Below are 27,175 nucleotides of genomic sequence, written 5' to 3'. Positions count from 1 at the left end.
TGCTTGCTGAAAGTGAAGATGACTTGAAGCACTTACTGATGAAGATGAAAGACTACAGTCTGCAGTATGGATTACACCTCAACACAAAACGAAAATCCTCACAACCAGACCAATAAGCAGCAACATGATGAGTGGAGAAAAGACTGAAGTTGTCAAAAGATTTTGTATTACTTGGGTCCACTATCAACACCGACGGAAGCAGCAGTCAAGAAATCAGACACTGTATTGCACTGGGCAAATCTGCTGCAAAAGATCTCTTTAAAGTGTTGAAAAGCAAAAATGTCACTCTGAAGACTAAGGTGTGCCTAAGCCAAGCTATGGTATTTTCAGTCGCCTTATATGCATATGAAAGCTGGACAACGAGTAAGGAAGATCAAAGAAGAGTTGATGCTTTTGAGTTGTGATGTTGGCGGAGAATACCGAAAGTACCATGAACAAACAAACCTGTCCTGAAAGAAGTGCAGCCAGAATGCTCCCTGGAAGCAAGAATGGGCCGACTTCGTGTCACCTACTCTGGTCATGTTGTCAGAAGGGACCGTTCCCTGGAGAAGGATGCCATGCTTGGTAAAGGGGAGGGTCAGTGACAACGGGGAAGGCCCTCAAGGAGACGGGCTCAGGCACAGCACTGATTATGAGGGTGGCAAAGGAGCGGGCAGGGTTTTGTTCTGTTGCGGGCAGGGTCAGTGTAAGTGGGAGCCACCTCAGTGCCACCGAACAACAGCAATCAAGGTGGTGCAGTGGAGGCTCCTGTAAACAAACGGTTCACCTCTGCAGGGACCCCGCAGGTGTGCTGCTCAGCACGTCTTCTCACTCCACCTGAGACTCTGAATCCGAAAATCCAGACGAGGTCTACAGATGTGGTCGGCATGAGAAAGGCCCAGCCAACGGCCAGTAAGAGGGGCAGGCGCCAAGATCAGGCCTGGGCTAAGATCACAAGACTGCATGGGAACGTGCTACCATGAAGAGCATTCAGGAGGCACGTAGGTTCTTGTAAGGATCCCCTGACTGCTTTTTCTAGTAAGCACGCATCTTGTTTCATTACCGTGTTCACTGGGTGAACAAGGTGGGCTGAGGAGTTGCCTGGACATGAAGTCAGGTATCAAGAGGTCTCTCGTCTGTTTCAAAGACAGCCTGCCCCTACAGCTTGTGCACAAGAAAGAAAAATATACCTGCAGGTCCGCCCCAACTCCTCCCCATCTTCTCCTCTCCACCCCCAACACACACACACACACACACACACACGTTCCCTTTTCCATTTGTCACCTAAAAAAATAAAGAAACAGGCTGTCAAGGTCTTCCCTGAGACTGGTTTTGGCAAGAGAATGGCCTCACTTGTTAGTTCTGGAAGATTAACCGGCACCTCCTATGGGGTGTGATAAAGTCACCCCACCACCCCTCACAGTGACACTCAGCCGCTGGGGAAGCAGGGCTCTATCTGGCAGACAGGAGAATAGTGACAATCTGGGCATCACTGACAAGTGTAAAGTAGGAACAGCAAATGTGTGTCTGTTGCTGTGGGGCTGTCAGTCAATTCCAACTCACAGCAACCCCACGGGACAGGGCAGAACTGCACCCACAGGCCATGATTTTCATGAGAACAGACTGCCAGGCCTCTCTCCTGCAGAGCCTGTGGCGGAGTTCAAGTCCCCAACCTTTCTGTCCATAGTTGAGCACTTAACTGTTGTGCCACCAGGGCTCCTGAAGATGTTCGACTTTAATGCGCTTCCTTTCCCTTGAAATTCCAGTCACAGTTTTTCTCAACTGATTTCCTTAGGATAGTAATTACAGCTTATTAAAAATTCATACTGTATCACAGACACTCTGAGAACTGTAATGAAGAATCGTCCATTTGTAGATAAAATACAATCAGCGCGATCAAATACACCCTCTCCGCACGACCCCTGGCTGAAAGGGGCCACGCCAGCCCAGTGGAGCCCCACAGCCACAGGCACTTAGGGGAGCCTCACAGGCAGTAGAGTGCGCCTGCTCACACAGCCCGAGCACAGCAGGCGTGAAGCCACGCACGTGGAAAGCAGTTCCCAAACTCCCAGAACCAGAAGTGCTCCAAGGCATGTCATAGCCAGACTCCTCCTTCAGGCCTTCAAAAGACCCTCTGCGGCCACACCTGCACCTCATGGGTTAAGAACTGCTATTTCAAGTGACAGAACACACTCTTCAAAATTCTACTTATCCGAGAACTGAACAACTTGGCGATGTGTGTCACACAACAACAGTTATTACTTGAGAATGTTAATGATTGAAAATAACACAACGACACTAACCCTATGCAAGGAAATAAAAGCTACCCACTTCGAGCACTGGCTACCCACTAACCCTCAACAGTTGCTTTCTATGAGCCAGGAACCGTGCAGACAGCCTTTTGCAGCTTCTGCAGCTTGGCCCTTGATGGTCTCCATCAACACCATGTGGTCCTCATGTTCTTCAGGGAGGCTAAGAAACTCGTGGAAGGTCACACAGTGGAGAGTGGCCAAGTCAGAACGCGACCCAAACAGACTCCAGACACTGTGCCATGCCCCACGCCGGAGAAGAAACATGGACTGCATTTACTCAATCAGCCTCCACCTCCCCTCACCCCTGACCTCAGGCACTCTGGGCCGCCCCTTAGACTTTGGGGGGCACCGACATCCTCCCTCCCCATGTTTCTTCTGCACATGCTGCTCCCCCTGCCCGGGACATGCTGCCCTCTTGCCCCTCCTCTATCCACCTGGAGGGTTGGGATTTGAGAGGAGCTCCCTGCCTGTCTGGAGAAGGCCAGTCCCCCACTGCAGTCTCTCCTGGAGCTGTGGCCTCATCCTCCCTACCTCATGTCACGAGGGTGCTGGCCTGGGGTTCGGTGATTGTTTCATATCTGTCTCCCAGCCAAGCACACAGTGTAGTACAAGTCGCAGGTGCCCATAAAATGTGGTGAAATGAAGGAATGACATCACTCAAAGAACCTTCCATGAGTGAAACAGGAGAAATGAAGCGGTGCCCTGATGCTCTGGCCAGCACCCTTTATGTGCCTGTAACGCACCCCATGTGCACTCTGGGGACACAAAGATTTCTCAGAAAGCACACAACAGGTATGTGCCATGAGAGGAAACAGAGGAATTAATGTCATCAACATTAAGAACTTCAGCTCTTTAAAGACACTGTGAAGAACATGGACCACCAAGCTACTGACTATGAAGAGGATATCTGCAAACCGTGTACCTGACAAAGGATTTGTATCCAAAATATACAAAGAGCTCTCAGAATTCAATAAAAGAAGCAAGTCAACTTAAAAGACAGGCAAAAGATTTTAATAGACATTTTACCAAAGATATGCAAATAACAGTTAAACACAGGAAGAGATGTCCAACATCATTAGTAATTAGGGAAACGTCAATTAAAACCACAAAGGGCTAACAATAGGTATTTACTAGAATGACTATAATTTAAAAAAAAAAGGAAAATAAGTGTGAATGAGGATGTGAAGAAACTACCCCTCATACACTGCTGGTGGGAATGTGAAATGGTACAGCCACTAAAACAGCACAGCAGTTTCTTAAAAAGTTAAACATATATTTACCACATGACTAGGAGCTCTGGTGGCATAGTGCCTACGACATTTGACTGCTAATGAGAAGGTTGGTGGTTCAAATCCACCAGCTGCTCCATGGAAGGAAGACTGGGCAATCTATTTCCATAACGATTTACCACCTCAGAAACCCAAAGGGGGGTGCTATGAATCAGAATCGATTTGATGGCAGTGAGGTGTTTTTTGTTTTGGTTTGGTTTTTGGTTTTACCACATGACTCAGCACTCCCACTCCTGGGTATTTATTCAAGAGAAATGAAAATAAATGTTTACACAAAGATTTGTACTTGAATGTTCATAGCAACATTCTTCGTAACAGCCAAAAGCAGGAAATAACAAAAATAACCATCAACTGACAAATGGATAAACAAATTGCTGTATTTCTATACCATATAATAATTCTCAACGATAAAAAGGAATGAACTAACCCAAAGACTCAGAGAAGAAACTACTACAGGACAAACGGTCTACATGAACCACAGCCTCATGTCCCCTGAGACCAGAAGAATTAGATGATGCCGGCTACCACCACCAATGATTCTAATCAGGGCCACAACAGAAGGACCCTGGCAGAGTGCGGGGGAAACATGGAGCAGAACTCAAATTCCTGAAAAATAAAACTAAGACAAACAACACAAGACAACAGAGCCACTGGGTTGGTTAAACCGGAGGGTTCCCCAAGACCACTGCCCTGAGGTACTCTTCAGACCGAAAGCCAAAACTAACCCGAGGTTGCCCTGCAGTTCAGTGTTTTGTAAGCCTGGCTCACAAATAATGAACAGCCCTCCTAAGTACTGTGCTCCTTTCCAAAATCACCTATATGGGACCAAGCGGCTACCAATGACTTTAATACAAAGATGAGGAGGTCAGGGGCAGGGAAATTAGATGAATGGGAACAGACCCCCAGCATGGAAATAAGGCGAGGGTTCCCACCTCGTGAGGACGCTAAACAACGTTGCTGAACAACCCAGAGAGAAAGGGCTGAATGGGAACTATACCACATGGGTCTCAAAAAATGATGCTAAGTGAAAAAGCTAGACACAAAGATGTCCCTCTGCACAATTCTGCTTTAGTGAAATTCTATGGAAGACAGAATAGAGCAACACAAAACAGGCGGTGGGCAGTGGTGAAAGGCACAAAGGCAAAGGGACATAATGGGACACTTGGGGCACTGAAAACATTTTATAACTTGATTAGAGTTTGGGGTTGTGGTCACACAACTCCTACGTATTTGTTAAAACTCATCTCACTGTATACCTAAAATCAGTGACTGTAGGAGCTCTGGTGGCATAGTGCCTAAGGCATTTGACTGCTAACCAGAAGGCTGGCAGTTCAAACCCACCAGCCACTCCTCAGAAGGAAGGTTGGGCAACCTACTTCCATAGTGATACCACCTCGGAAACCCAAGGAGGGGTCACTATGAGTCAGATCCGACTCCATGGCAGTGAGTTTGGTTTTTTTTTGGTTTGGTATCTGTGTGTAAATTACACATCAATAAAGGCACCTTTAAAAAAATAAATAAATAAGCAGAAGACATTCAATCTCTTCACTCTTCTATTCTTCCCAAGCCCGGTCTGAGGGAGGCTAGAGTGGCTACCTACCTACCTAGCAAGTTGCCGGCACAGCAGAGATGAAAACAACTCTTAGGAGTATCTAACTCCCTTTGCTCTGATTCCATGTTTATGAAGTGACCTTGTGATCCTAACAATCTCCTTGAGAACCCCAATTAACAGCAAGAGAACACACAGTACTTACGAGGCCATAGGGAGTCACAGTCTTCAGGGATACGTTCATTTCCCTTGAAGGTATGCAAGAATATATCTTAAAAAATTGCCCTACCATTTCTCTTTGTCGATAAGGTCCTACCTACCCCTGACTGCTGTTGGCTCCTTTGGTACAGTGCTCAGAGCACTTGGCTACTAACCAAAAGGTTGGCAGTTCAAACCCACTACCTGCTCCATGGGAGAAAGATGAGGTCGTCTGCTTCCACAAAAATTTATAGCCCTGGGAACCCTAAGAGGCAGTTCTCCTCTGTCCTGTCCTATGGGGTCACTAGGAGTCAGAATCCACTCGACAGTAGTGGGTTTTGGGGTCGGTGGTGAAAAGCACTGTAAAGTTCTCTTTCTAGACATTGTCCAGTGAGAAGCTACTAATGTACTCACCTGAACATCTTAGCCTTCTAGATAAATGCTTACCTCGTTGCAACAAATAATAAATTGACATTCTGATTTCTTTCCTAAAACTAGCTTCTTTTTTCAACCCCACCAGCCACTCCTCGGAAGGAAGGTGGGGCAATCTACTTTTGTAGTGATACGGCCTTGGAAACCCAAGGAGTGGTTACTATGAGTTGGTTCCGACTCGACGGCACATAACAACACTACTACTGTAAATCAGTGTGGTATACCAGAGGAGCATGGGCTTTGGCCAACTAGCTTCAAATCTCAGTTACTGGAACTTTCAGCAACGTGATGGTGGAGCTGACGAAGATAAACTCTCTCCCACAAAAAAAACACAGAATTCAGATAAAGTATTTAAAAACATACTCGAAGGAAGAAAGGAAAGGACACCCGCAAGTGCCAGAAAGGAAGGTAAAAATCAAAGTGAGGGGAGTTAGCAGAAGTTGATTCCCACAGGCCAACATGTAAGACGCAGACACAGATCTCAAGGGCTGGGTTTCTGATGCCCACATGGGAATAAAAAGCATGGGTAGTGAATGTGAAATCGGTTCCTCAGTCTAAGAGAGTTATGGAGAAGGGACAACAGTAAACGGTGGCAGACGAAGGCTGCTCCTCTCGAGAGACCAAGACCACACCCTTTGAGCGCTGAGGGCAACTGTCCACCGTCTGCAAAGCCTAGGGGCCCCGAGCTGAGCCGTTAACAGGCTCGCTGCCCGGATTCATCACAAGCTGAGGCAGCCGGCAGGTCCTGTCACCTCCCAAACGTGGAACCTCACGGAGCAGCCCCTGCTAAGGGCAGGCTGGCAGAAGACAATTCTGCACTGGTCCCGATCACAAAGTCACACGAGGAAGAGTCAGCAGACACAAGAAATGAGGAAACGCGCACCGAGATTAGAAAAGTGAGAACAATCTGAACAAGACTATCAAGTAACCAGCTTAAAACGACAGAGACTGTAAAAAAAGACGAAACCATAATGAAAGAAGAATGTGCAGATTTGACAAAGAACCAAGTCGAAATGAATAACTGAGACAGTGTAATGAAAGTTTAGTAGCTGGTTTAAGCAATAGTTTAGACACAGCTCAAGAGTTAGTGAGCTGGAAGACAGACCTGACTGCTGCCCAGAGAAGCAGACACGGAGACATGAGGCAGCAATCGGGCACATGAAGAACACCACCAAGGCTCGGTCCAAGTCCCACAAGAATCCCAGAAAGAATTCAGGAAAACGGGGAGAGGCAAGATTCACAGAGCGAACGGCTAACGATTTTCCAGAACTGAAAAAAAGATGACTACTCGATCTGAAGAAGGAAAATCCCGACTGAATGGTTAAAAACAAATCCACATCCAGATGCATACAAGGGATAGAATAACATTTAAAAAAAGAAAGAAGGAAAAATTCAAAATTAAATCCTAAATCTCCCACTCAAAAGATGTCAGAAGCGTAACTGTGTAATCAATTCAGGGCACCACACCTCGAATTGGAATATCTGATTCTGAAGTCAAGCTCTGTCTCTTATTAGTTGTACTCTTGGATAAATGAGGAGCTCTGGTGGCACTGTGGTTATAGCACTGGGCTGCTAACCGAAAGATCAGGGGTTTGAACTCACCAGCCATTATGCAGGACGAAGATGGGGCAATCTGCTTCCATGAAGATTTACAGCCTTGGAAACCCCACAGGGCAGTTCTTCTCTGTCCTGTAATGTTGCTATGAGTCAAAATGGACTCACTAGCAGCAGAGTTTTTGGCTTAGATATCTCACCCCCTGAGTTTCTCCTGAATACAATAGTAGCTACCTGAAATAGCTGTAGTGTAGATTAAACGACAGGAAAGATCAATATATAGCATTTAACACACATGAGCACTTTGACAATACCATTTGCTGTTCTTATTCTTACTCAGTAACTGATCACATTATATTACTGTTAATACTTCCTCTCTCCAGGGCTCAGGGCAACCATTAGTGGTAGAGAGAGGTACAGCAGTGACTCGGAGTGGACAGTTTCTGTAACCTCTTTATTAAAAACGTAACGCCTGGCACGTCCGACCCAACCCACTGCCGTCAAGTCGATTCCGACTGCTGGTGACTCTACAGGACAGAGGAGCACTGCCCCACAGGGCTTCCAAGGCTGTCAATCTTTACAGAAGCAGACTGCCACGTGCTCCTCCCGCAGAGCGGCTGGTGGGTTCAAACCACTAACCTCTTGATTAGCAGCCGAATGCTCTAACTGCTGCACCGCCAGAGCTCCCTGTCCAGCCCACAGGTGACATTTAATAAAGATCAGATTCCATAGAAATCGGTCTCCTGTGACTTGGATTCCAAAAAAAAAAAAACCAAACTCACTGTCATCAAGTTGGATCCAACTCACAGAGACCCCTCCTTGGGTTTTTGAGGTGATATCACTATGGAAGTAGATTGCCCAGTCTTCTTTCCGAGGAGTGGCTGGTAGGTTTGAACCACCAGTCTTCTGGTTAGCAGTCAAATGCCTTAGGCACTACAGGAGTCAATTCAAGAGGGCCCAGGAGTCCCTGAGAAAGCCAGACAATCTAGTTCCCACAAAAAGAAGCCTAAGGTGCAGCACCTGATCTGAGCCACCTGAAGCTGTGCTCACAGCACAAGGTCCCACGCTACAAGCCATTAAACAATTCACATCTGCCTAGAAGTGTGACATCCTAGGTTCACAAGCGGAGCAACTATAATTTCACACAACTGCTAAAATGCAATTACTCAATAAGTAATCAAAATCACTCAGTGCAGTGTAGTATATTACTTAGTGTGGCTTTTCTACCCATAAGTCTTTGTAAACTCCAAGGTGGGATTTTGTATGAGCAACTGAGGAGCTCCTGATTGCTAAAGGTGTCTACCTGGAGTATTTCTGTTGGGAGTGGCACAAAACAATGTTCTGGGAGGTGCCTACTCTCTCTCAATGCTTAGAGTTCTGACGCTCTGATTGGCTAGTTTGACCACCCTGCCGGGCTCAAAAGGAGGCCTCCTGGAGGCAGAACTCTCTCTGACTGCAGGTTGAGGAAGACGTGCTGCTGAAAGAGACACAGGCTCCTGGGACACGTGCTGCTGGGAAAGAGACGCAAGAGACACGCATCGCTGAGTGAGACACCGAGGGACCAGCACTGCTGGGAAAGAGACTGTGAGAGACTGCTGGACGAGGGATGGTGGGCTGGGAGACTGAGCGATTTTTCCTGAACTAGAATTGTAGCCTGTGGTGCTTCCCTAATAAACCCCATAATCTGTGAGCTCTGTGTGGCCACTGCAGTGAATTATTGAACCCAGGAGAGAGGTGGGGGGTACTTTGGGAGGAACGGTTGGAGAAAGGGCTGGAGGGAGGCATCATGTCTGACCTTGTAGGAACAGGCCTTGGGTTACTGCTGGTGGTAATCCTGTCCTCCTCTTGTGGGATTAGAGGAGGTCAGAACATGTGTCCTCCTTGCCGTTTTTGCACTCAGTCATCCTCAAAGCACATGGAGTTAGATGTGGGTGCTGCATATTAAGTGTGTAAGAGGGGCAGAGAGAAAAAACACATCAAATCCATCTGAAATAGGAAGAAATCCAAATACAAGTGTTCGGTTTGGTTTCTTTTTCAGGAATGGATTACAATTTTGGTCCTGTACAGAGAAAGAACTAGGCTGTCTAGTTACCCTCCTGGGAGAGCTTGGCATTAATAGTTGGTAGCCCCTCAGAGGCAAAGACAACTAGTCTCCATGATGTCACCAGCTGGTCCTACACTCTCAGTGCAACCCTGACCCGTCAGTCACATTGCAAATGCAGCACGGTATCCCACATGTGACACAGCAACCCAAAACCCACTGCAACTGAGTTGATTCTGACTCATAGCAACCCTATAGGATAGAGGAGAACCGACCCATAGGGTTTCCAAGGCTGTAATCTTTACTGAAGCAGACTGTCGCATCTTTCTCCTGTTGAGGGGCTGGTGGGTTTGAACCACCAACCTTTCTATTAGCAGCCAACTACCTTAACCACTGCATCACAGACAAGTACATTAAATATCACCATATCACACAGTAGAATTCCCTTCTTGGCTCTCTAAGTCACATGCTCCCTTTCGGGGCTGGGTCCCCAAAACTGGCTCATCTTCCCTGTCAGCACAGAGCAGGTGTCAGGCTCAGAACCTGCCACAGGCAACTGTACCGACAATTTAATCACACGATTTTATTTTTGTTTTATGATATTTTGGTTAAGTGTCATTTAGAGCAACAAGTTTTCCAATCATGTTTATATAAGTTATTTAATACAAAGACAAATACAGGTGGGATGGCAAGGTAGTGAAAACAGGGAAAGTAGCATATGAATGAGTGATTTCTGAACAATCCGGGTCAGTGCGATCCAAGGAAAATGTTCCTCCAGAAAAGGTCCCATTCATCTGTAAAGAATAGGGCCTTTATTCCAGTTCTGAAAAACATGGGGTTTCTTATATAAACACTTTCTCTCATGTGGCTCAACATTCCAGCCCTATTTGAAGTTAGAGAATCCTAAATTCAAACTGAAGTTACTGATGAAGTAATTACCATTTCCTTTGAGTGCTGGACTTGGTCCCCACTTCCTCTTTAAGAGCGCCGGGTTTCCTAAACAGCCCACACCAGCCAGGTTTGGATGCCCTTTCCTCCAGAGCCAATGAACAACACTAGCATCAGCAGCAATGTCACCTGTTCAATCATCCTGACCAGGTGTGGTGATGAGTAACCTCTTCCCATGACGTTTTAATGTTCTTCTTTATTAAGCTTCCAAAGGCAAAGTCAGTCAATCAACAGCTGATGAAGGGCTGGAGCAGGGCACCCCAACCCTAGCACCAGTGCCATCCTGGGCTGGATAATCTTTGGTTGGGGGGATGGAGCACTGGGGGAGGTTTCGCAGCATCCCTGGCCTCTCCCCAAGCTGTGACAATCAACAACCAGATGTCCAGATGTCCCTGGGGTCCAAACTGCCCAGTTGAGAACCAGCACACACAAAAAAAAATGGATCTGGTGTAGCTGCCTGAGTAGGCCCTGTGGAGCAGGTGGTCCCACGGGGACTGGCCCACCCTGACTCCTCTGACGGCATCTCCAACTACTCCTTCCCTCCCTCACCGCGTGGCCTCTGCCCTAGTCCCCATGTGTTCCGGCCTCTTCTCTGGCTAAAGGCTTTGCTCTGAAGGTTCCCTGCCCTAGAACCCCCAGCCACTCCTCGGAAGGAAGGTGGGACAATCTACTTCTGTAGTGATACCGCTTTGGAAACCCAATTAGGGGTCGCTGTGAGTCGGATCTGACTCGACGGCCATGAATTTGGTTTGGTTTTTTTTGGTAGAAATACAACCTAATACTCCTTAGAAGTGAGATGATAAGACTGTACCTCATGTACTTCAGACAAATCATCAGGAAAGATCATCTGCTAGAAAAGAACATCGTGTCGGTAAACTGGGGGGTCATTGAAAATGAGGAAGACTCAGTGATGTGGACTGACACCACAGCTGCAACAAGAGGCTCGAACAAACCAAAGACCATGGCGACAGGACAGGTGGTAGGTAGGTCAGGTTGTGTGTCAGCCTGGCTGGGCCTGGCTGAGGGGCTGGGCACCTGGTTTCAGTTATTCCCCACGATGAGACTGCTGATCAACTCCATGGTGGGATCTACTGGAGCAGCTGAACAGCTGCTCTAAGGCTGTGGTCTGCTTCCAGTATGTAAGAAGCTTTGAGAAAGGCAGCTGGCTTTTTGGCACACTTGAACCCATGTAGCTGAGTCTTCATTCAGCAGCCTGCCATGTTGTCTGCTGATCCTGGGACTATTTCCAGACTTGAACTAGTGGCCTGCCATGTTGCCTGATAATCTGTGGACTGTGCCATTTTCTTTGTCAAACTTGGGTTTGTCAGCCTCAGCAGCCAGAACCTGCCTGACATAAGAGAAGCCTCCAGCTTCAGTGGACTGGAAGCAAGAGGAAGAGCTGAAACCCAAGGTCAAGGGGCCTTCACCCAGGCCCTAGAGGTGGCACTTTGAACTCGGACTTCTAGCCTCCTACACTGTAAGAGAATAAACCTCTGTTTGTTAAAGCCATTCACTTATGGTATGTTCTGTTAGAGTGGCACTAGAGGACCGTAACGGGACAGGACCAGGCAAGGGTTCATTCCATTATCCATAAGGTTGCCATGTGTCAGAGCCAACCTGATCGACAGCAATGAACAACAACAACACGCTAAGGGTTACTCGGGTTATCCACCCAAAATAACGAATACCATAGAAACCAGGCCAGGGCATACAATAAACTGAAGGAGGATGTTCTAGTGGAAACACACCACGGATCCTAGATTACTTTATGTACCAATGCTTTTGACAAGACACCAAGCTGTCTTAAAACAAGCCAAGTATGGATTTGTATTTTAAATATAATGTTAGGCAAATGAGCTTTACAGGCTCAAAACACAGCAGATATAGAAAACTGGCATCAGTTAAAGGTAATAGTTACCCCACTGGACTAATGTTAACTTAAATCACCAAGTTGTACACCAGAAAAAGGGTAAAATGGAAAATGTAAGTAAGAAAAATGTAATATTTTAACAATAAAAAGCAAAAAACCAAAGTCATAGCCATTGAGTCAATTCTGACTCACAGCAACCCCCTTTGGGCTTCCGAGGCGATAAATCTTTATGGAACCAGATTGCCCAGTCTTTCTTCTATGGAGGGGCTGCTGCGTTTGAACCACCAACCTTCTGGTTAGCAGTCAGATGCCTTAGCAACCAGGGGAGGAAAAAACAAGAGGATGCGGTTGCTAAATTAGACGCACACACTTCACAGGATCAGTTCTCTTCACTCAAAGGCTTAGGGTCATGACATTGTGGGACCGCACAGCAGTTGGCCTAACACTGTTTTTAGAGTTTCTGCTCTACCCCTCAGTTTGGTGAGTAGGGCCTGGGGTCTTCAAAGCCTGTAAGCAGCCATCCAAGATGCAACAATTGGTCTCTGCTCACCTGGAGCAACAGAGGAAGAAGGAAATCCAGAAATCAGAGAAGGAACGAGACCACGAGTCTAATATGAGCTACTGCCGCCTTTGCCAGGAGACCAGAACAGGATGAAGTCCGGCTACCGTTACTGAACATTTTGATCAAGGACTCAGTAGATGACTCCTGATCAAAATGGGGGGCGAAGGGTACAAAATTTTTACAAATTTCCAGATTTCTTATAGAATCCATACTTAGTAAACTCACTGAAGTTGGAGAAACCCCTCAATCTGTTGCCCTGAGAAAATTTTTGAACCTTTAACCAAAACTACCCCTGGAGTCATCTTTGAACAAAACAACAGTTTAGTTGAATAGGTCAAGAATGTTCACCTTGAGCACGGTTCTATCAGGATCAAAATGACAACAGCAACTCTGAAGGACAGACGAACAGCTGATGGGGCAGTGAGTCTAAGTCAATGGCACTACAGATATGGGGAAACACATGTGCAGAATGGAACCAAAGTGTGGTGGTTATGTTTGTGTGTCAACTTGGCTGGGCCTGGTTGAGTGGCTGGGCAGCTCCTGGTAGTTATTCCCCATGATGAGACTGGTAATCAACTCCATGGTAGAATCTACTATGAGCAGCTAAGTAGCTGCCTTAGGGAATGTGGGCTGCTTCCTGTATATAAGCAGAAGCCTTGGGGAATGGTCTCTAGCTTATGGCACACTTGGACCCTGCATGTAGCCATGTTGATCAGCAGCCTGCCACGCTCTGCCGACCTTGAGACTTAGAACAGACTGGAATGAATGGCCTGCCATGTGGTTTGGTAACATCGGGACTATGCCATTTTATTTGTCGACCTTGGGCTTCCTGAGTGAGGAGATGTCTCTAGCTTCACTGGGTCGGGAGCAAGAGGCAGAGGTGACGCCCAAGGTCAAGGGGCTTTCACACAGCCCCTAGAGCCTGGCACTTTGAACTCAGACTTCTAGCCTCCAATACTGTAAGAGAATAAACTCCTGTTTGTTAAGGCCATCCCATTTGTGGTATATTTCCTGTCAGAGCAGCACTAGGTAACCAGAACACAACGTACATCTGCCTCCACTTTCATCTGGTGCTGGGGAAGGAGGAGTCTTGAATGGAAGCTGCTCTCACAGCCAACAATCTACCAGGGGACTCTGAGAGCAACAAGGCAGACCCCCAAGGGATCTGATCAGAGCGTGACACCCACTCCCCAACCTGGGAACTGTTGGTTGTCAGGCTGTAGCAAACTCCTACGGAAGGCCCCCACAGTGGAGTTTGCTCCCATAGTCAGCTTTCTACCTGCCTCCCCATGCACCTGTAAATCTTTATGGAACCAGATTGCCCAGTCTTTCCTCTATGGAGTGGCTGCTGCGTTTGAACCATCAACCTTCTGGTTAGCACCAGGCACCTGAAACTAACAGGAAAGACTTCCCTGGGGATCAGTTTGGGTCTGTCTGCTCCCCCTTACAGTTGGCACTGAAAAAACACAAAAAACAAACTTACTGCCTTCAAGCCAATTCGACTCACAGTGACCCCACCTTGGGTTTCTGAGTTGGTATCTCTACAGAAGTAGATTGTCCAATCTTCCTTCGAAGCAGTGGCTGGTGGGTTTGAACCGCCAGCCTTCTGGTTAGCAGTCAAACACCTTAGGCACTACACCAGCAGCTGCCTGAGGCTACTGTGTGCTAGCAAGTAGGCATCTTCAGTGGTGGCTACGCCGACAGTCAACACACTGTGGGGCAGACTCGGACAGCAACAAGGCAGACCTCCCTGGGGGTCTGTCTGAGTGTGATTAGCCCCCACACACAGGTAACTACTGGTTGCTGGACTGACACGAACTCCTCCAGAAGGCTCCCTACAGTGGAGTTAGGAGGTGAGTCACCTAGTGGTGCTCCCCAACCAGCACAGAAACCAGTAAGACATTTCCAGAGGACTTTGTGGGGACTGCTAGCCTCTCCTCCTCCTGAAATGGAGGAAGGTCTGCCTGTGCTTCCCCTAATGCCAGCTCCAACACAAGCAGCCCCACAGAGCAGGGGAGGAAATCACAGGCAAAACCAGAGGGCGACACCCTGCCCCAAACGAGGTTCACTGGGCATGCACTTCGTGACTAACAATGTGACTGCAGAGAAAGAGAAGAGAAAGGAGTAACAAACAGAGAGCAGAGACTGCACCCCCTCATGGACAGACTGATTAGTACACGAGATCTCACCTGAGTGGTGGTGCCCACTGATGGACAGACTGGCCGGCCACAGCATGTTCTCTGGTGTGTTTGTTGGAGATTGACAGATGAAAAATGAGATCTGGAACTTTCAAATCTCAATTAAACCAAAGACAAAGACTCTGTCCTCTATGAGTTTCTTGCAGAAAGTAGTGCAGGCAAAAACATCAAAAGCTGAGGAAAACTGAGAAAAGTTAACACTCTCAAAAATTCCAATGCCCCAACAAAAAATGACAACACAAAGAAACAATGGCCCATTCAAATAAACATGACAAAGAGAGGAAAAGTGCATCTAGAGGTGACTGGATAATGAAAACAGAGAAGATTATAACACTACAACACTAAACATAATTAAAGAACTAAGGGAAAACATAGACAAAAAGCTCAAAGAAATAAGGAAAACAATGCAAAAAACAAAAACAAAAAAACCCAGAGATCTAAACAAGGGAGACACTGCAACTACAAGGGAAAATAACTGAACTGAGAAACACCCTAAAAGGACCTACCAAAAGATTTAATGACACAAGAAATAATCAGAAATTACTAGGATGGGATAGTTAAAATGACAGATGCTGAGGAGCAACAAGAGTAGAGGCTCGAGAAGGCTGAGCACAGGGTAATGGAATTACGGGACGATGACAAGAGACCTAATATACGTATCATGAGAATTCCAGAGAGAGAGAGAAGGGGATAGAAAGACTAGTTGAAGAAATGACAGCAAATTCCCCAATCTGATAAAGGACATGAATCTACAAATCCAAGAAGCTTGAAGAACTCCAAGCAGAATAAACTCAAAGAGAGTGCTCAGGAGTCAGGACACACAGGAAAGCAGGACACAGGGAAGAGGTGACCACAGGGAGGAAGCGGGAGGGGAGCTGTTCGTTGTGGGGAATTGCAGGCAATGTCATGCAACAAAATGTGTATGAACTGCTGTATAGAAAACGGATATGCTCTGTAAACTTTCACCCAAATCACAATAAAAAATTTTTTAATTAATAATTCATCAAAAGACTACCAGAAAAGTGAAAAGACAAGCTACTGTGGGAGAGTATCCTTAGAAACCACGTCTGTGGCAAAAATCTAATAAAAAAATATATACATAAAACTTCAACAAATTAACAATAAAACACAAATAACCCAATCATAAAGTGGCCAAAGGTCTTGAACAGACATTTCACCAAAGATGACACTGAAAGGTAAAAGTCCACAAAACACATGAAAAGATGCTCAGCATCATCAGCCATCAGAGATGCAAGTCAAGCCACCATTTCACTCCCACCAGGATGGCTAGGATTTATGTTAAAAAAAAGTAACAAATGTTGGCACAGTTGTCGGGAAATTGGAACCCTTATCCATTGCTGGTGGGGATGCAAAATAGTATAATCATTGTGGAAAACAGTGTGGTGGGTCCTCAAAAAACTAAAAATAGAACCACCACATGACCCAGCAATTCAGTTCAAAAGGCACAGACCCAGAAGACTTGAAAGCAGGGACCCAGAGACCTGTCCACCAAAGTCCGCAGCACTATTCACAACAGCCAGAACTCGGAAACAACTTAAGTGCCCATCAACAGATGAACAAAATGTAGCCCATACACAGAATGGAATATGGCCCAGCCAGTAGGAGAAATAAAGTCCTGGTACATGCTGCAGAACAGCTGGAGCTCAAAACATCATGCTGAGCGAAATAAGCCAATCACAACAGGGCAAACATATACCGGATGACCTCACTTATATAAAACCATAAGGAAAGGCAAACACACAGGGAAGAAAGTGTGTCAGTGGATACCAGAGGCCAGAGAGACGGCGGAAGGGGCAGTTATCGGTGATGGAAAAACAGCATTAAGGATAGAGTTGCATGGCTGTAACTGCTGTCAGTAAGCGGTACACCTGTAAAAAGCTGAAATGGCAAACGTGTGACGCGTGTATTTACAACAATGCCAAATAAAAACGGAGTAACTGCTGGGGGTGCTGATGCACAGCCAATCACCTCGTGGGGTCTGGTTCCTTGGTTTGGAGGGTTAGGGTCGTGGTTTCATGGGACACCCCAGTTAACTGGCCTAATAATGCTCTTAGTGCCTCCGTTCCACCTCCAGTTTGTTGCATAGCTCCTGCTGTCGAAAAGCTCGCAGGCAGCCACTCAAGACACAACTACTGGTCTCTACTCAGTTGGAGCAACAGAAGAAGGGGAGTCAGGAATTGGAGGAGAGTATGAATGTGTGGCTGGCTAACTGCCTTCATGAACAACTGCCTCCTTTGCCAGGTGACCAGAAGAACTGGGTGATCCCTGGCTACTATTACAAAAAATTTTGATCGAAGATCACATAGAAGAATCTTGAACAAAGGGGGAGGGGATGGAAATGCAAAACAGAATTTTAAATTCTCATGGACCATAAATTTGCTGGAGCTATGGAGGCTGAAAGAACCCCTGAAACTATTGCCCTGAGATAATCTTTAAACCTTAAACCAAACATATCGCCTGAAGTGATCTTAAAACTGAACACCGATTGAGCTTAATGAGTAACGATGTTCCGCCTTGGGCATGATGCTCTTGAAGGATGACCTATTTGGGATCAAACTGAAACCCGTAACAAGAAAGCTTAGACGGGAACCTTGGGGGCAATGAGTTTATGTCAATGAGGGAGGAGGCACTCAGAACAGGAGGGTGAGGACGTGGCCTATCTTGGGGGGTGTCATGTCACCGACTGTCACGAGGAGGGTGTCATCAGTGCCACTAACTGGTACGAGGAGATCTGTGGAATCGGTGTGCGCCCTGCCATGCAGGTTCTCAACAATAACAATAAAATAAAGACAATTCAGAAAAGAAGAAAAAGAAAGAATATAGCCAATATTGCTAACTGTACATATAGAAATTGTTGAACAGGAGTGGGGTCTGATGTGTGTATTGTTACTGAAAAAGAAACATTTACAAAAATACAGTAGCTATAATGAACAAAAAGGAAAGAAACTTTACAGACCTTCCTACATCAATAAAGGGATCAACTCATCTAGTAATGTAACAAAAACAGAAGGCTTGCTAATAGCAAACCAACCTTGAACACATGCTCAAGTTCAGGTAACAACCCAAACCAAATCAAATCTACTGTCCCCAAGTCAGTTACACCTCATAGCAACTCTATAGGACAGGACGAAACTGCCTCATAGGGCTTCTGAGGCTGTAAGTCGTTATGGAAGCAGGCTGTCCCATCTTTCTCCCCTGGAGCCACAGTGGTTGATAGGTTCAAACTGCCAACCTTCCCATTAGCAGCTGAGCATTAACCACTGCGCCACCAAGGCTCCTTTGGTTAACAACCAGAAGAAACCAAACTGACTGCCATCGAGTCGGTTTTGACTCATAGCAACCCCTCCTTGGGTTTCTGAGGTGATGTCCCTACAGAAGTAGATTGCCTAGTCTTCCTTCCGAGGAGTGGCTGGTGGGTTTGAACCATCAGCCTTCTGGTTAACAGCCAGATGCCTTAGGCACTACACCACCACCAGAGCTCCACTGGGTAACAACATAATTCAATATTCACCAAAGTACTAGAGATTCAGATGTGGCCTCTGGACTCCAAAAATTCCCAAGGGAGTTAGTCAGTCATATACCGACTGACGCACAAGGCCAGTATGGCAAGAGCCACGGGATACAGGTATAAATAAGCATGAGGAAAAACACGCTGCTTGAAGAAAGGATGGATGATATTAAAGAAGGCCTCCCTACAAGAGAAGTGATGTTTGAGTTAGGCCTTGAAGATCAAGCAGGAGTTAACTACCTGGAAGAGAGACGGAGGAAAAAGGGCATCACCGGTGAAGGAAAGCGCCCTGCAGAGGAAGACACACTGGGTGCCCGTCACCTTTCATGAAGCCACCAGGCCCTGATTGAGTGGCTACACTGAATGTGGCACCTTAAGTGGAAAGGTGAGAAAAAAACACACACAATAAAACGTACACAATGAGATACCTTTACTGGCCCAGACACGAAAGAGCCAGAGACGGAGGCCAAATGTTTGGGTAGACCTGTCCCAGCAAGCACCTTCATTGAGAACCTGTTCTCCAGGTGTGACCAATATTTATGATCCTCCATTCTCCACGTCATCCTGTCACCATGATTCTACGTGATTAGAGTGATCACTGGATGGGGGAACATGACAGCCACGGACACTATGCCCATCTCAAAGGTCAGAAAACTTGGGAGGAAGCAGGAAGAGATCTGTTAGACTGTGGGGATTGCAAGTAACGTCACAAAACAGTGTGTATGAAGTATTGAATGGAAAACAGATTTATTCTGTAAACTTTCACCCAAATCACAATTAAAAAAAAAAAAGTCAGAAGATCAGTTATGGGGCCAAGAGGGAGCTTCCTTATTTGCAAACTCCATCCTTCAAAAACAAACGACACAGCAGAATGTACCGTAGCCTGGATTAGCTTTGCAGGTTTGAACCTTGTATGCCACACCCACCCAGTCTGTACCCGTGCTTGGCTTCTTTCACTTGCTGTTCACTTTGACACCTTCTCTGTTGCTGCGCACAGCTGTGCGCCATCCAGCTAGGGCTCCGTCATTTTCCACCAAGTGAACACGCCACAATTAAGTGTCCACTGTACTCAAGACGGCCATTTGGGCAGGTCCCGGTTTTTGATTAGTGAGAGTAACGATACTATGAACATGTCTTTCCGAGAACGTACGTTCTTGCTTCTATTGTGTCCTCTGCGCAGGATCCCCTAGCTCCTCCAAAAAACCCCAAACTCACTGCCGTCAAGTCAGTTCCAGCTCATAGCAACCCCCATTGGGTTTCCAAAGCTGTAAATCTTTACAGAAGCAGACTGCCCCAGCTTTCTTCCATGGACCGGCTGATGGCTAGCTATTACATGGTGTTAAACATTCCTGCCTCGTAAGATGATTAACCTGCGTTAAATACTGTTGTTGTCAGTTGCCATTGAGTTGATGCCAACTTTTAGCAACCCCATGTTTAAGTCCTCAATTAATGGTCACCTGTGGACTATGAGGAGCCTTGGTGGCACAGAGGTTAGGCACTCTGCTGTTGTAACCTACCAGCTGCTCCACAGGAGAAAGACACCGCAGGCTGCTTCTGGAAAGATTATAGCCTAGGAAACGCTGTGGGTATTCTCTGTCCTTTAGGGTCACGATGAGTTGGAACTGTTCTGACAGCAACAGGTTTGGTTTGCTGGTTTTGTACCACAGCCTGCATTGCTTTCCTAAGTCTGAACAAAACATAGGGACACCCTGCTTCCTCCAATTAGACCCAAGGCACTGGCTGTGAAGCAAACTCTTCACCACCTCTCTCACCCCACACACACCCTGCCTTCCCATACCCCTTTGCTCCCTTCTGACCGTCTCTGACCTCCTCACCAGGCCGCAAACAGACCGGCTCTCTCACAGTTGTACTTTCACATACACAGGTCTCTCACCCAGAGAGCCCGGTGCCGGGCCCAGCACGTTCCTTGGCCTGACCCTGCACAGCAGCCCATTCCCCTATGCCTAGCAGACTGAGTTACCCCGTCTTATGAGGACCCCAGGTCTTTGTTCGTACTGCTGCTGGAGCCCTTGACATGCCATCTGCCTTATTCATCCAACTATCCCAAGTCCCTGACACAGGGCTGCACCTTGGGGGAGCTGGAAAAATATCTATTACGAAGACAGATGATTTTCCAATCATGGTAAACCAACCACTTGTCCTCACTTCTGACTTTTTCCCATAAGGCTGGAGACTAAAGCCAAAACCCTTTCTTTTTCATTCACCAGGTTTTACTGCAACATTTCTGTTGAAAAGATCTTCATTTGTGATGGAGAAAGCCATTTCAAACCTTTTTCGTAAACAGAGACAACTGCTGGGAATTTCTCATGTTCATCTGTTTGCCTCACAGGAAATGGAAAATACAGAGCAACGGCCACAGAACGTACAACGTGTATCAGACGGGAAGCAGAGTGGACTCGGCCCCAGCACTGAGGCCGCTGACCTTGCCACCCTCGGCCTGCAGAGAGGAAAGAGGTACATGCTTTGATCCCCAACACACAGGCAGGGAAAATGAGACGCAAAGGCTGAGCAGCTTGTCAAGGGTTGGTCACCAAGACAGAGGTTGTCCTAGCAAAAAGCCCTGATACTCTACCTACACTCAGGAAGTACCGCATTTTTACACAGATAACACGTGCCCTATACGGTCTTTTGCAAACCTTTGTGCCATTAGTTTCTTATGTGCAATATGCATATTATACAAACGTGCATGTTATCTGCATGGGCATGTTAATATACAAAAAATATGATACACCATATCAGGTTGGCTCAGCTAATCACAGATTTAGAGACTCTCTCACTAAATGAAATCAAGTTTGATTTAGAACTGGGGTAGGGAAACTTCAGTCAAATCCAGCCCACTGCCTGTTTTCATGGGGAGCTCTGGTGGCATATTGCCTAAGGCATTTAACTTTGAAGGCTGGCGGTTCAAACACACCAGGCACTCCTTGGAAGGAAGACTGGGCAATTACTTCTGTAGTGATACCGCCTCGCAAACCCAAGGAGGGGTCGCTATGAGTCAGAGCACCCTCGACGGCAGTGAGTTTGGTTTTGGTTTCTGCCAGTTTTCATAAATAAAGTTTTATTGGAACACGGCCACACCCATTCACATACCGATTGTCTACAGCTGCTTTCACACTACAACTGCAGGGCTGAGTATCTTCAACAGCGACCTTCCAACCCACAAAGCCTGAAATACTATCTCTCTGACCCATACAGAAAACAATTTGCCCACCTCTCATCTAGAGAAGAGTTTGACATCTGGGGAATCCCTGGGTGTGCTCAGCTGCTAACCCAAAGGCTGGAGGTGTGGTTCTACTCAGAGGTACGTTGGAAGAAAGGCCTGGTAATCTACTGCTGAGCCAGCCACAGAGAAGCCAACGGAGCACAGTTCTGCTCTGACACACACGGCGTCACCAGGCACCAGCGTCAACCCAGTGGCGAGGGGCTGACCTCTGAGTTTAAGAGAATCTTCAACTAGCTCCTGTTGAAACTACTTTACTTCACAGGGGGGTTTATAGTTAAAAAACCGACCATCTCAGATTCACGTTTGTAATTCAGAGAATTAAGTTCAACGGTTTGGTTCGGGGCTCAAAGTCATGTCATCTCTCTGCCTTTGGGTACCCGGCTCAGTGGTCCTTCAGTAGCACGTTTTTACCAGCCTGGCACAGAGCAGGCAGGTGAGGTGGGGTGTCTGGTGCTCAGAGGACTGCTTTCACTCAAGTTTGAACAGTCAGGATTCAGAGAGTCAATCTGTATTCCGCCAGCTGAACTAATCCTATTCCCACAAAGATCCACCCATTTTCAGTGGCAGCTGGCTTCTCCCACCGAAGCCCTGGGCAGTGCTTAAGCACTTGGCTTCCAACCAAAAGGCCGGCAGTTTGAACCCACCGGCCACTCCCTGCAAGAAAGACTCGACAGCCTGTGCTTCTGTAAAGATGGCAGGCTTGGAAACGCTCCGGGGCAGTTCTGCTCTGTCCTAGAGGGTCGCCAGGAATCGCAACCAACTGGATGGCGATGAGTTTGGTTTAGAGTTCAGCTCTTCTCATTAATAAAAGTATAGCTTCTTCCAAGTTCTTTCACAGAGCCTCTTAAAAACACCTGCAAAAAGTACACCAGTCACCACTGCCAAATGATGATACTGTCCAACAATAGTAACATGATGACCGTGGCATGTTTAAAAAATAATAACGAAGGAAGTACACTGTTCTCCAATATCAACAGATTCTTTGAGTCAGTTTTTTAAAGTAAACTCATCTAACAATAACTTTACAGCAGACTTTAGGGAAGAAACTCAGCCTCCAACTTTTCTGACAAATGTTTGATTGTATAGGATACTTTCATTTTTAAACAATTTTATTAGTTTTAAAACACACACAAAAATAGAAAGTATAATAAACCTACCTCCCTGTCTCAAGCATCCAGCCTCCATGACGGTAAGCGTTCTGCCAGTCATTTTCCACCTCCTCCTCTCCCCCAGCTCCGTTGGTTGACTGACTTGACTGGTGCAGCATTTGAAAGCAGACCATGCACATCGAATCCCTTCACTCACCAGTGCTCCTGTTGGCACTGCTACTAGGTAAGGGCTTTTGCCTTGGACCCAAACCATGACATCATTACCACATCCAACAAAATCAATAATAATTCTCAATATTACCTAGTACCCAGGCCAAGTTCAATGTCTTTTTATAGCTGGTTTGTTCAGCTAAGGATTCAAATATGACCACATGCTGTCTTTTGTTGATAGGTCTCTTAGGCCCCCTTTTCTCCGTAAAGCTCCGTCTCTATCATTTTTCTCATCCATCAATAGCACGTATTTAAATTCTAATTGGCCAAGTAAACCTGTGCTTCTGACCCAACCAAGTCATTGCCCTGAGTTGATTTTGACTCCTAGTGACAGAACAGAACTGCCCCAGAGGGTGTCCAAAGCTATAATCTCTTTGGAAGCAGACTGCCACATCTTTCTCCTATGGAGAGGCTGGTGGGTCCGAACCAAGGACCTTTCAGTTAGGAGCCAAGCACTTAATCACTGCGCCACCAGGGCTCCTTCTCGGGCCTCCACATGCTGTGAACCAACTCCGCCAGAGGCCCTAAGGCCCTGGGGAGCAGACCACATAGCTCCACCTTCCATGTGCGGACCCACACCAGCACCCAAACGCCACACCCTTCCAGACACTTCTGCTCTTGGAGAAGGAATCTGGATTGCTTCGGCAGGCCAATTCTCCCAAATTAAGTCTTTTCTGTGGGGCAGTGGCCTGAAGACTCTGAGTGATTTAACAAAACAAGGCCCCCATTCATTACGGCTGCTTTTAGAAGTCAGCCAAATCTAATCAAGAATCACAAAGTGAATCAGTCCAGCCTCCTAATCCATCATTGTTAGCAGGAACACACATTAATTGAACACCTAGATCAGGCAGGGCCCTGTGTGATAAGAAACCTGGCTTGTATCTCTGCCCAAAGGGACTGAGAGTCTAAATGGAGAGATCGCCCTGCCACTTAGGTACGAACACCCAGAAGGACGGCACAGTTCCACCACACTGACACCCAGGCCCCTACTATGGGCTAGGAGTACCTGTGAGGCCGGGCTGTGTAGTGGAATAAGAACAAGAGACACAAGGACCAGAGTTTGAGTGCTAATTCTATCACGTATGAGCTGTGCCACACTGGAGAAGTTACTTCACCTCTCTGAGTCACATTTTTATCAGGTGTGAAATAGAAATAATCCCACCTACCTCCTAGAACACAGAAGTAGATTGCCCAACCTTCCTTCCAAGGAGTGTCTGGTGCGTTTGAACCGCCAGGCTTCTGGTTAGCAGTCAAGTGCCTTAGGCACTACGCTACCAGAGCTCCCAATAAAAGACTAGCAACCATGGATGAACCCCCAAAACGACTGCCCTGAGATCATCTTTAAACCTTAAACCAAAAATATCCCCTGAAGTCTTAAAACTCAACAGTAGTTTAGTTTAACTAGTAAAAAATATCTGTCTTGAGCATTACGCTCTTTCAAGAACGATCCATAGGAGACAGAATCGGCAACAGCAACATGGAAGATTCCATCAGAACACGATGGGCAGTGAGTTTATGTTCATGCAGGAGGAACACCTCAGAAAAGGGTGGAATGGTCACACAACCTGAAACGTCACCAGTGTCACCAAGTTGCACACGGAGAAATGTACACATATTGTCAACAACCTAAGCCTAGCAAGGACAAAGGTGATGATAAATGATAAACCACTGGCCGTAAGCCAAGTGCTGGTCTAAACTCTCACATGTCTTATCTCATCTGATCCTCCCACCAGCCAAAAGGCGGCTTCGTGATTAGGCCCTTGCAGCTGAAGAAATTAAACAGAGTGGGGCAGTGATGTACCTCAAGCAGAAACCACAGGCGCTTAGGATGTGAGTGATGAGACTTCCAAGGTCCTGCTGTCAACTGTGTGTGACAGTGCCTCCCAACTGCCCCGTGGCAAGATGAAGGGTGGTATGAAAGGCTTGGAACCCGCTTCCCACAGGTCACAGCCCTGAAAGCCCTATGGAGTTCTACTCTGCAACACATGGAGTCGACAGGAGTGGCACGGACTCCACTGCAACTGGTTTGGCTTTTCTGGGAAGGTGGGGTCCAGGGCAGCAGCTGAAGTAGTGGGCAGTGGGGAGGGATTCCTGCGATGGCTATTAGATCAAGGGTACCACAAAGTTTTCAGGTGCAGGCCTGCGTCCCTTCGCAACACCCCCACCCCCATTGCCACCTATACAGGAAGCTCCAGAAGGTTTCCAAAGTTGCCTTACCCAAGGGGTGGGTTTGTTTAGAGCCATGACAGTGGTTTGCTTCCTTTCTGGGGCAAATCTCCAGCTGTCTACTAACGACTATTTAAAGCCTTCTTTACCACACATCTCAATGTGCAATATTTGCTCACATTTTTCTATATAATCTTACTTCCTTTTTGTATACACATGCAACTGGATCAGGAAAGAGTTTAATCTGTAGTCACCATACTGTGAGAAGCCTGACTGGCTAAGTGGAAAAGGCACCCGGAGGGCAAGTGAGGCAGAACCCAGAACGAGTGGAGCTACTTGGACCTCCAGCCTTCCCAGCGGCCCAGCTGAGACCCCGTGAGGCAGAAGCACCACAGTCACCATACAGAACTTAAGAAATAATAAAATGCTGGGGTTTAAGCCACTGTTTCAAGACGACTTACTGGATAACCAAAATGGCCAGAAATCAGCTTTTCCTGCCGGGCCAAATAAATATCAAACACTGCTGGGGCAGCTCACTGCTGTTTATCAATAGAAATGTTGCAGCCTTCATTTGCACGGATGGCCACTGACTGAAACATTCAGTTCTGGAAACAGGGAGTCTACACCATACCTGGCTCAACAAAACAGTATACATGATGAAGAACACGGCATCAGGATTGGAGGAAGACATAGGCAGATGACATAACCTTGCTTGCTGTAAGTGTAGAGGACTTGAAGCACTCACTGAGGAAGATCAAAGACTACAGTCGTCAGTATAGATTACACCTCAACATAAAGAAAACAAAAGTCCTCACAACTGGACCAATAAGCAACATCACGGTGAGTGGGGAACAGATGGAAGTTGTCCAAGATTTCATTTTATTTGGATTCCCAATCTGTACTCATGGAAGCAGCAGTCAAGAAATTAGACAATGTACTGTGCTGGGCAAATGTGCCGCATTTGCCTTAAAGTGGTAAGGAGCAAAGATGTCTCTCTGAAGACTAAGGTACACGTGACTCAAGCCATGATATTTTCAATCGCCTCATATGCATGTGAAAGCTGGACAATCAGTAAGGAAGACAGAAGAGTTGATGCCTTTCAATTGTAGTGTTGGTGAATACTGAAAATACCACGGACTGCCAGAAGCATGAGCCAATCTGTTTCAGAAGAAGTGCAGCTGGAATGCTCCTTGGAAGCAAGAACGGCCAGGCTTTGTCTCACCTACTCTGGTTAGAAGGGACCAGTCCCTAGAGAAAGACACCCTGCTGAGTAAATTAGAGGGTTAGCAATAAAGGGGAAGACCCTGAACAAGATGGATCAACACCAGGCTCAAGCATGGCAAGGCCTATGAATGCGGTGCAGCCTGGGCAGTGTTTCATTCAGTTGTACACAGGTTCATGCAGCGTAGGCAATTACATAGTGTGGCTTCTCCAGCCATAGTCTTTGTAAGCACCATGGTAGAATTTGCCATGAGCAACTAAGTAGCTCCTGATTGTTAAGTTATCCACCTGGGGTATTTCTGTTGCACGTAGCATGAAGCAATTTTCTGGGGAAGTTCACTCTCTCTCAGGTGTGTGGAATTCTGGTGCTGGGATTGGTTGGTTTTGCCACTTTGCCAGGCTTAAAGTGAGCCCTCCTAGAGGCAGAGAGAGATGTGTGGGTGAGAGTCTGACCCATTACTGAAAGAGAGACGCCCTCCTAGAGGCAGAGAGGAGGAGTATGTCTCACTGCTGGCTGAGAGAGACGTGTGGCTGAGAGCCTGACCCATTACTGAAAGAGAGACGCCCGGCTGAGAAACAGCAGCAGTGGAACCAAGAGACATGAGACAGAGCAGCAGACTTATCTGGCGCCGAGGCAGGAGTCAGACGAAAGGCTAAGGGCCACAGAGGCAATGTCTAAGGGCATGGCAGAGGGGAGACCACCGTCCTGACTGAGAAACTCAATCCTGACAACGTTCTTGAATTTGAGTTGTAGCCTGTTGCTT

General features: G+C 46.8%; 2 protein-coding genes across 2 annotated transcripts in view; one reads left to right on the top strand and one right to left on the bottom strand.

Moving 5' to 3' along the window:
• Positions 1-22,890, bottom strand: part of LOC103206088 (serine/threonine-protein phosphatase 4 regulatory subunit 1-like) — a 104,042-nt gene extending 81,152 nt beyond the window's left edge. Inside the window, exon 1 of the mRNA XM_042782389.1 lies at positions 22,863-22,890. Within this exon, the coding sequence (XP_042638323.1) occupies positions 22,863-22,890 (28 nt within the window). The remainder of the gene's footprint in view (positions 1-22,862) is intronic.
• Positions 22,889-27,175, top strand: part of RAB22A (RAB22A, member RAS oncogene family) — an 83,222-nt gene continuing 78,935 nt past the window's right edge. Inside the window, exon 1 of the mRNA XM_007951523.1 lies at positions 22,889-22,894. Coding sequence (XP_007949714.1) covers positions 22,889-22,894 — 6 coding nt within the window. The remainder of the gene's footprint in view (positions 22,895-27,175) is intronic.

This window comes from Orycteropus afer, unplaced genomic scaffold (genome assembly GCF_000298275.1).
Source record: "Orycteropus afer afer isolate SDZICR_OR568_19922 unplaced genomic scaffold, OryAfe1.0 scaffold00295, whole genome shotgun sequence".
Taxonomy (NCBI): Eukaryota; Metazoa; Chordata; class Mammalia; order Tubulidentata; family Orycteropodidae; genus Orycteropus; species Orycteropus afer.
The sequence above is the reverse complement of the archived record's forward strand: the minus strand, read 5'-3'. Positions and strand labels throughout refer to the sequence as shown.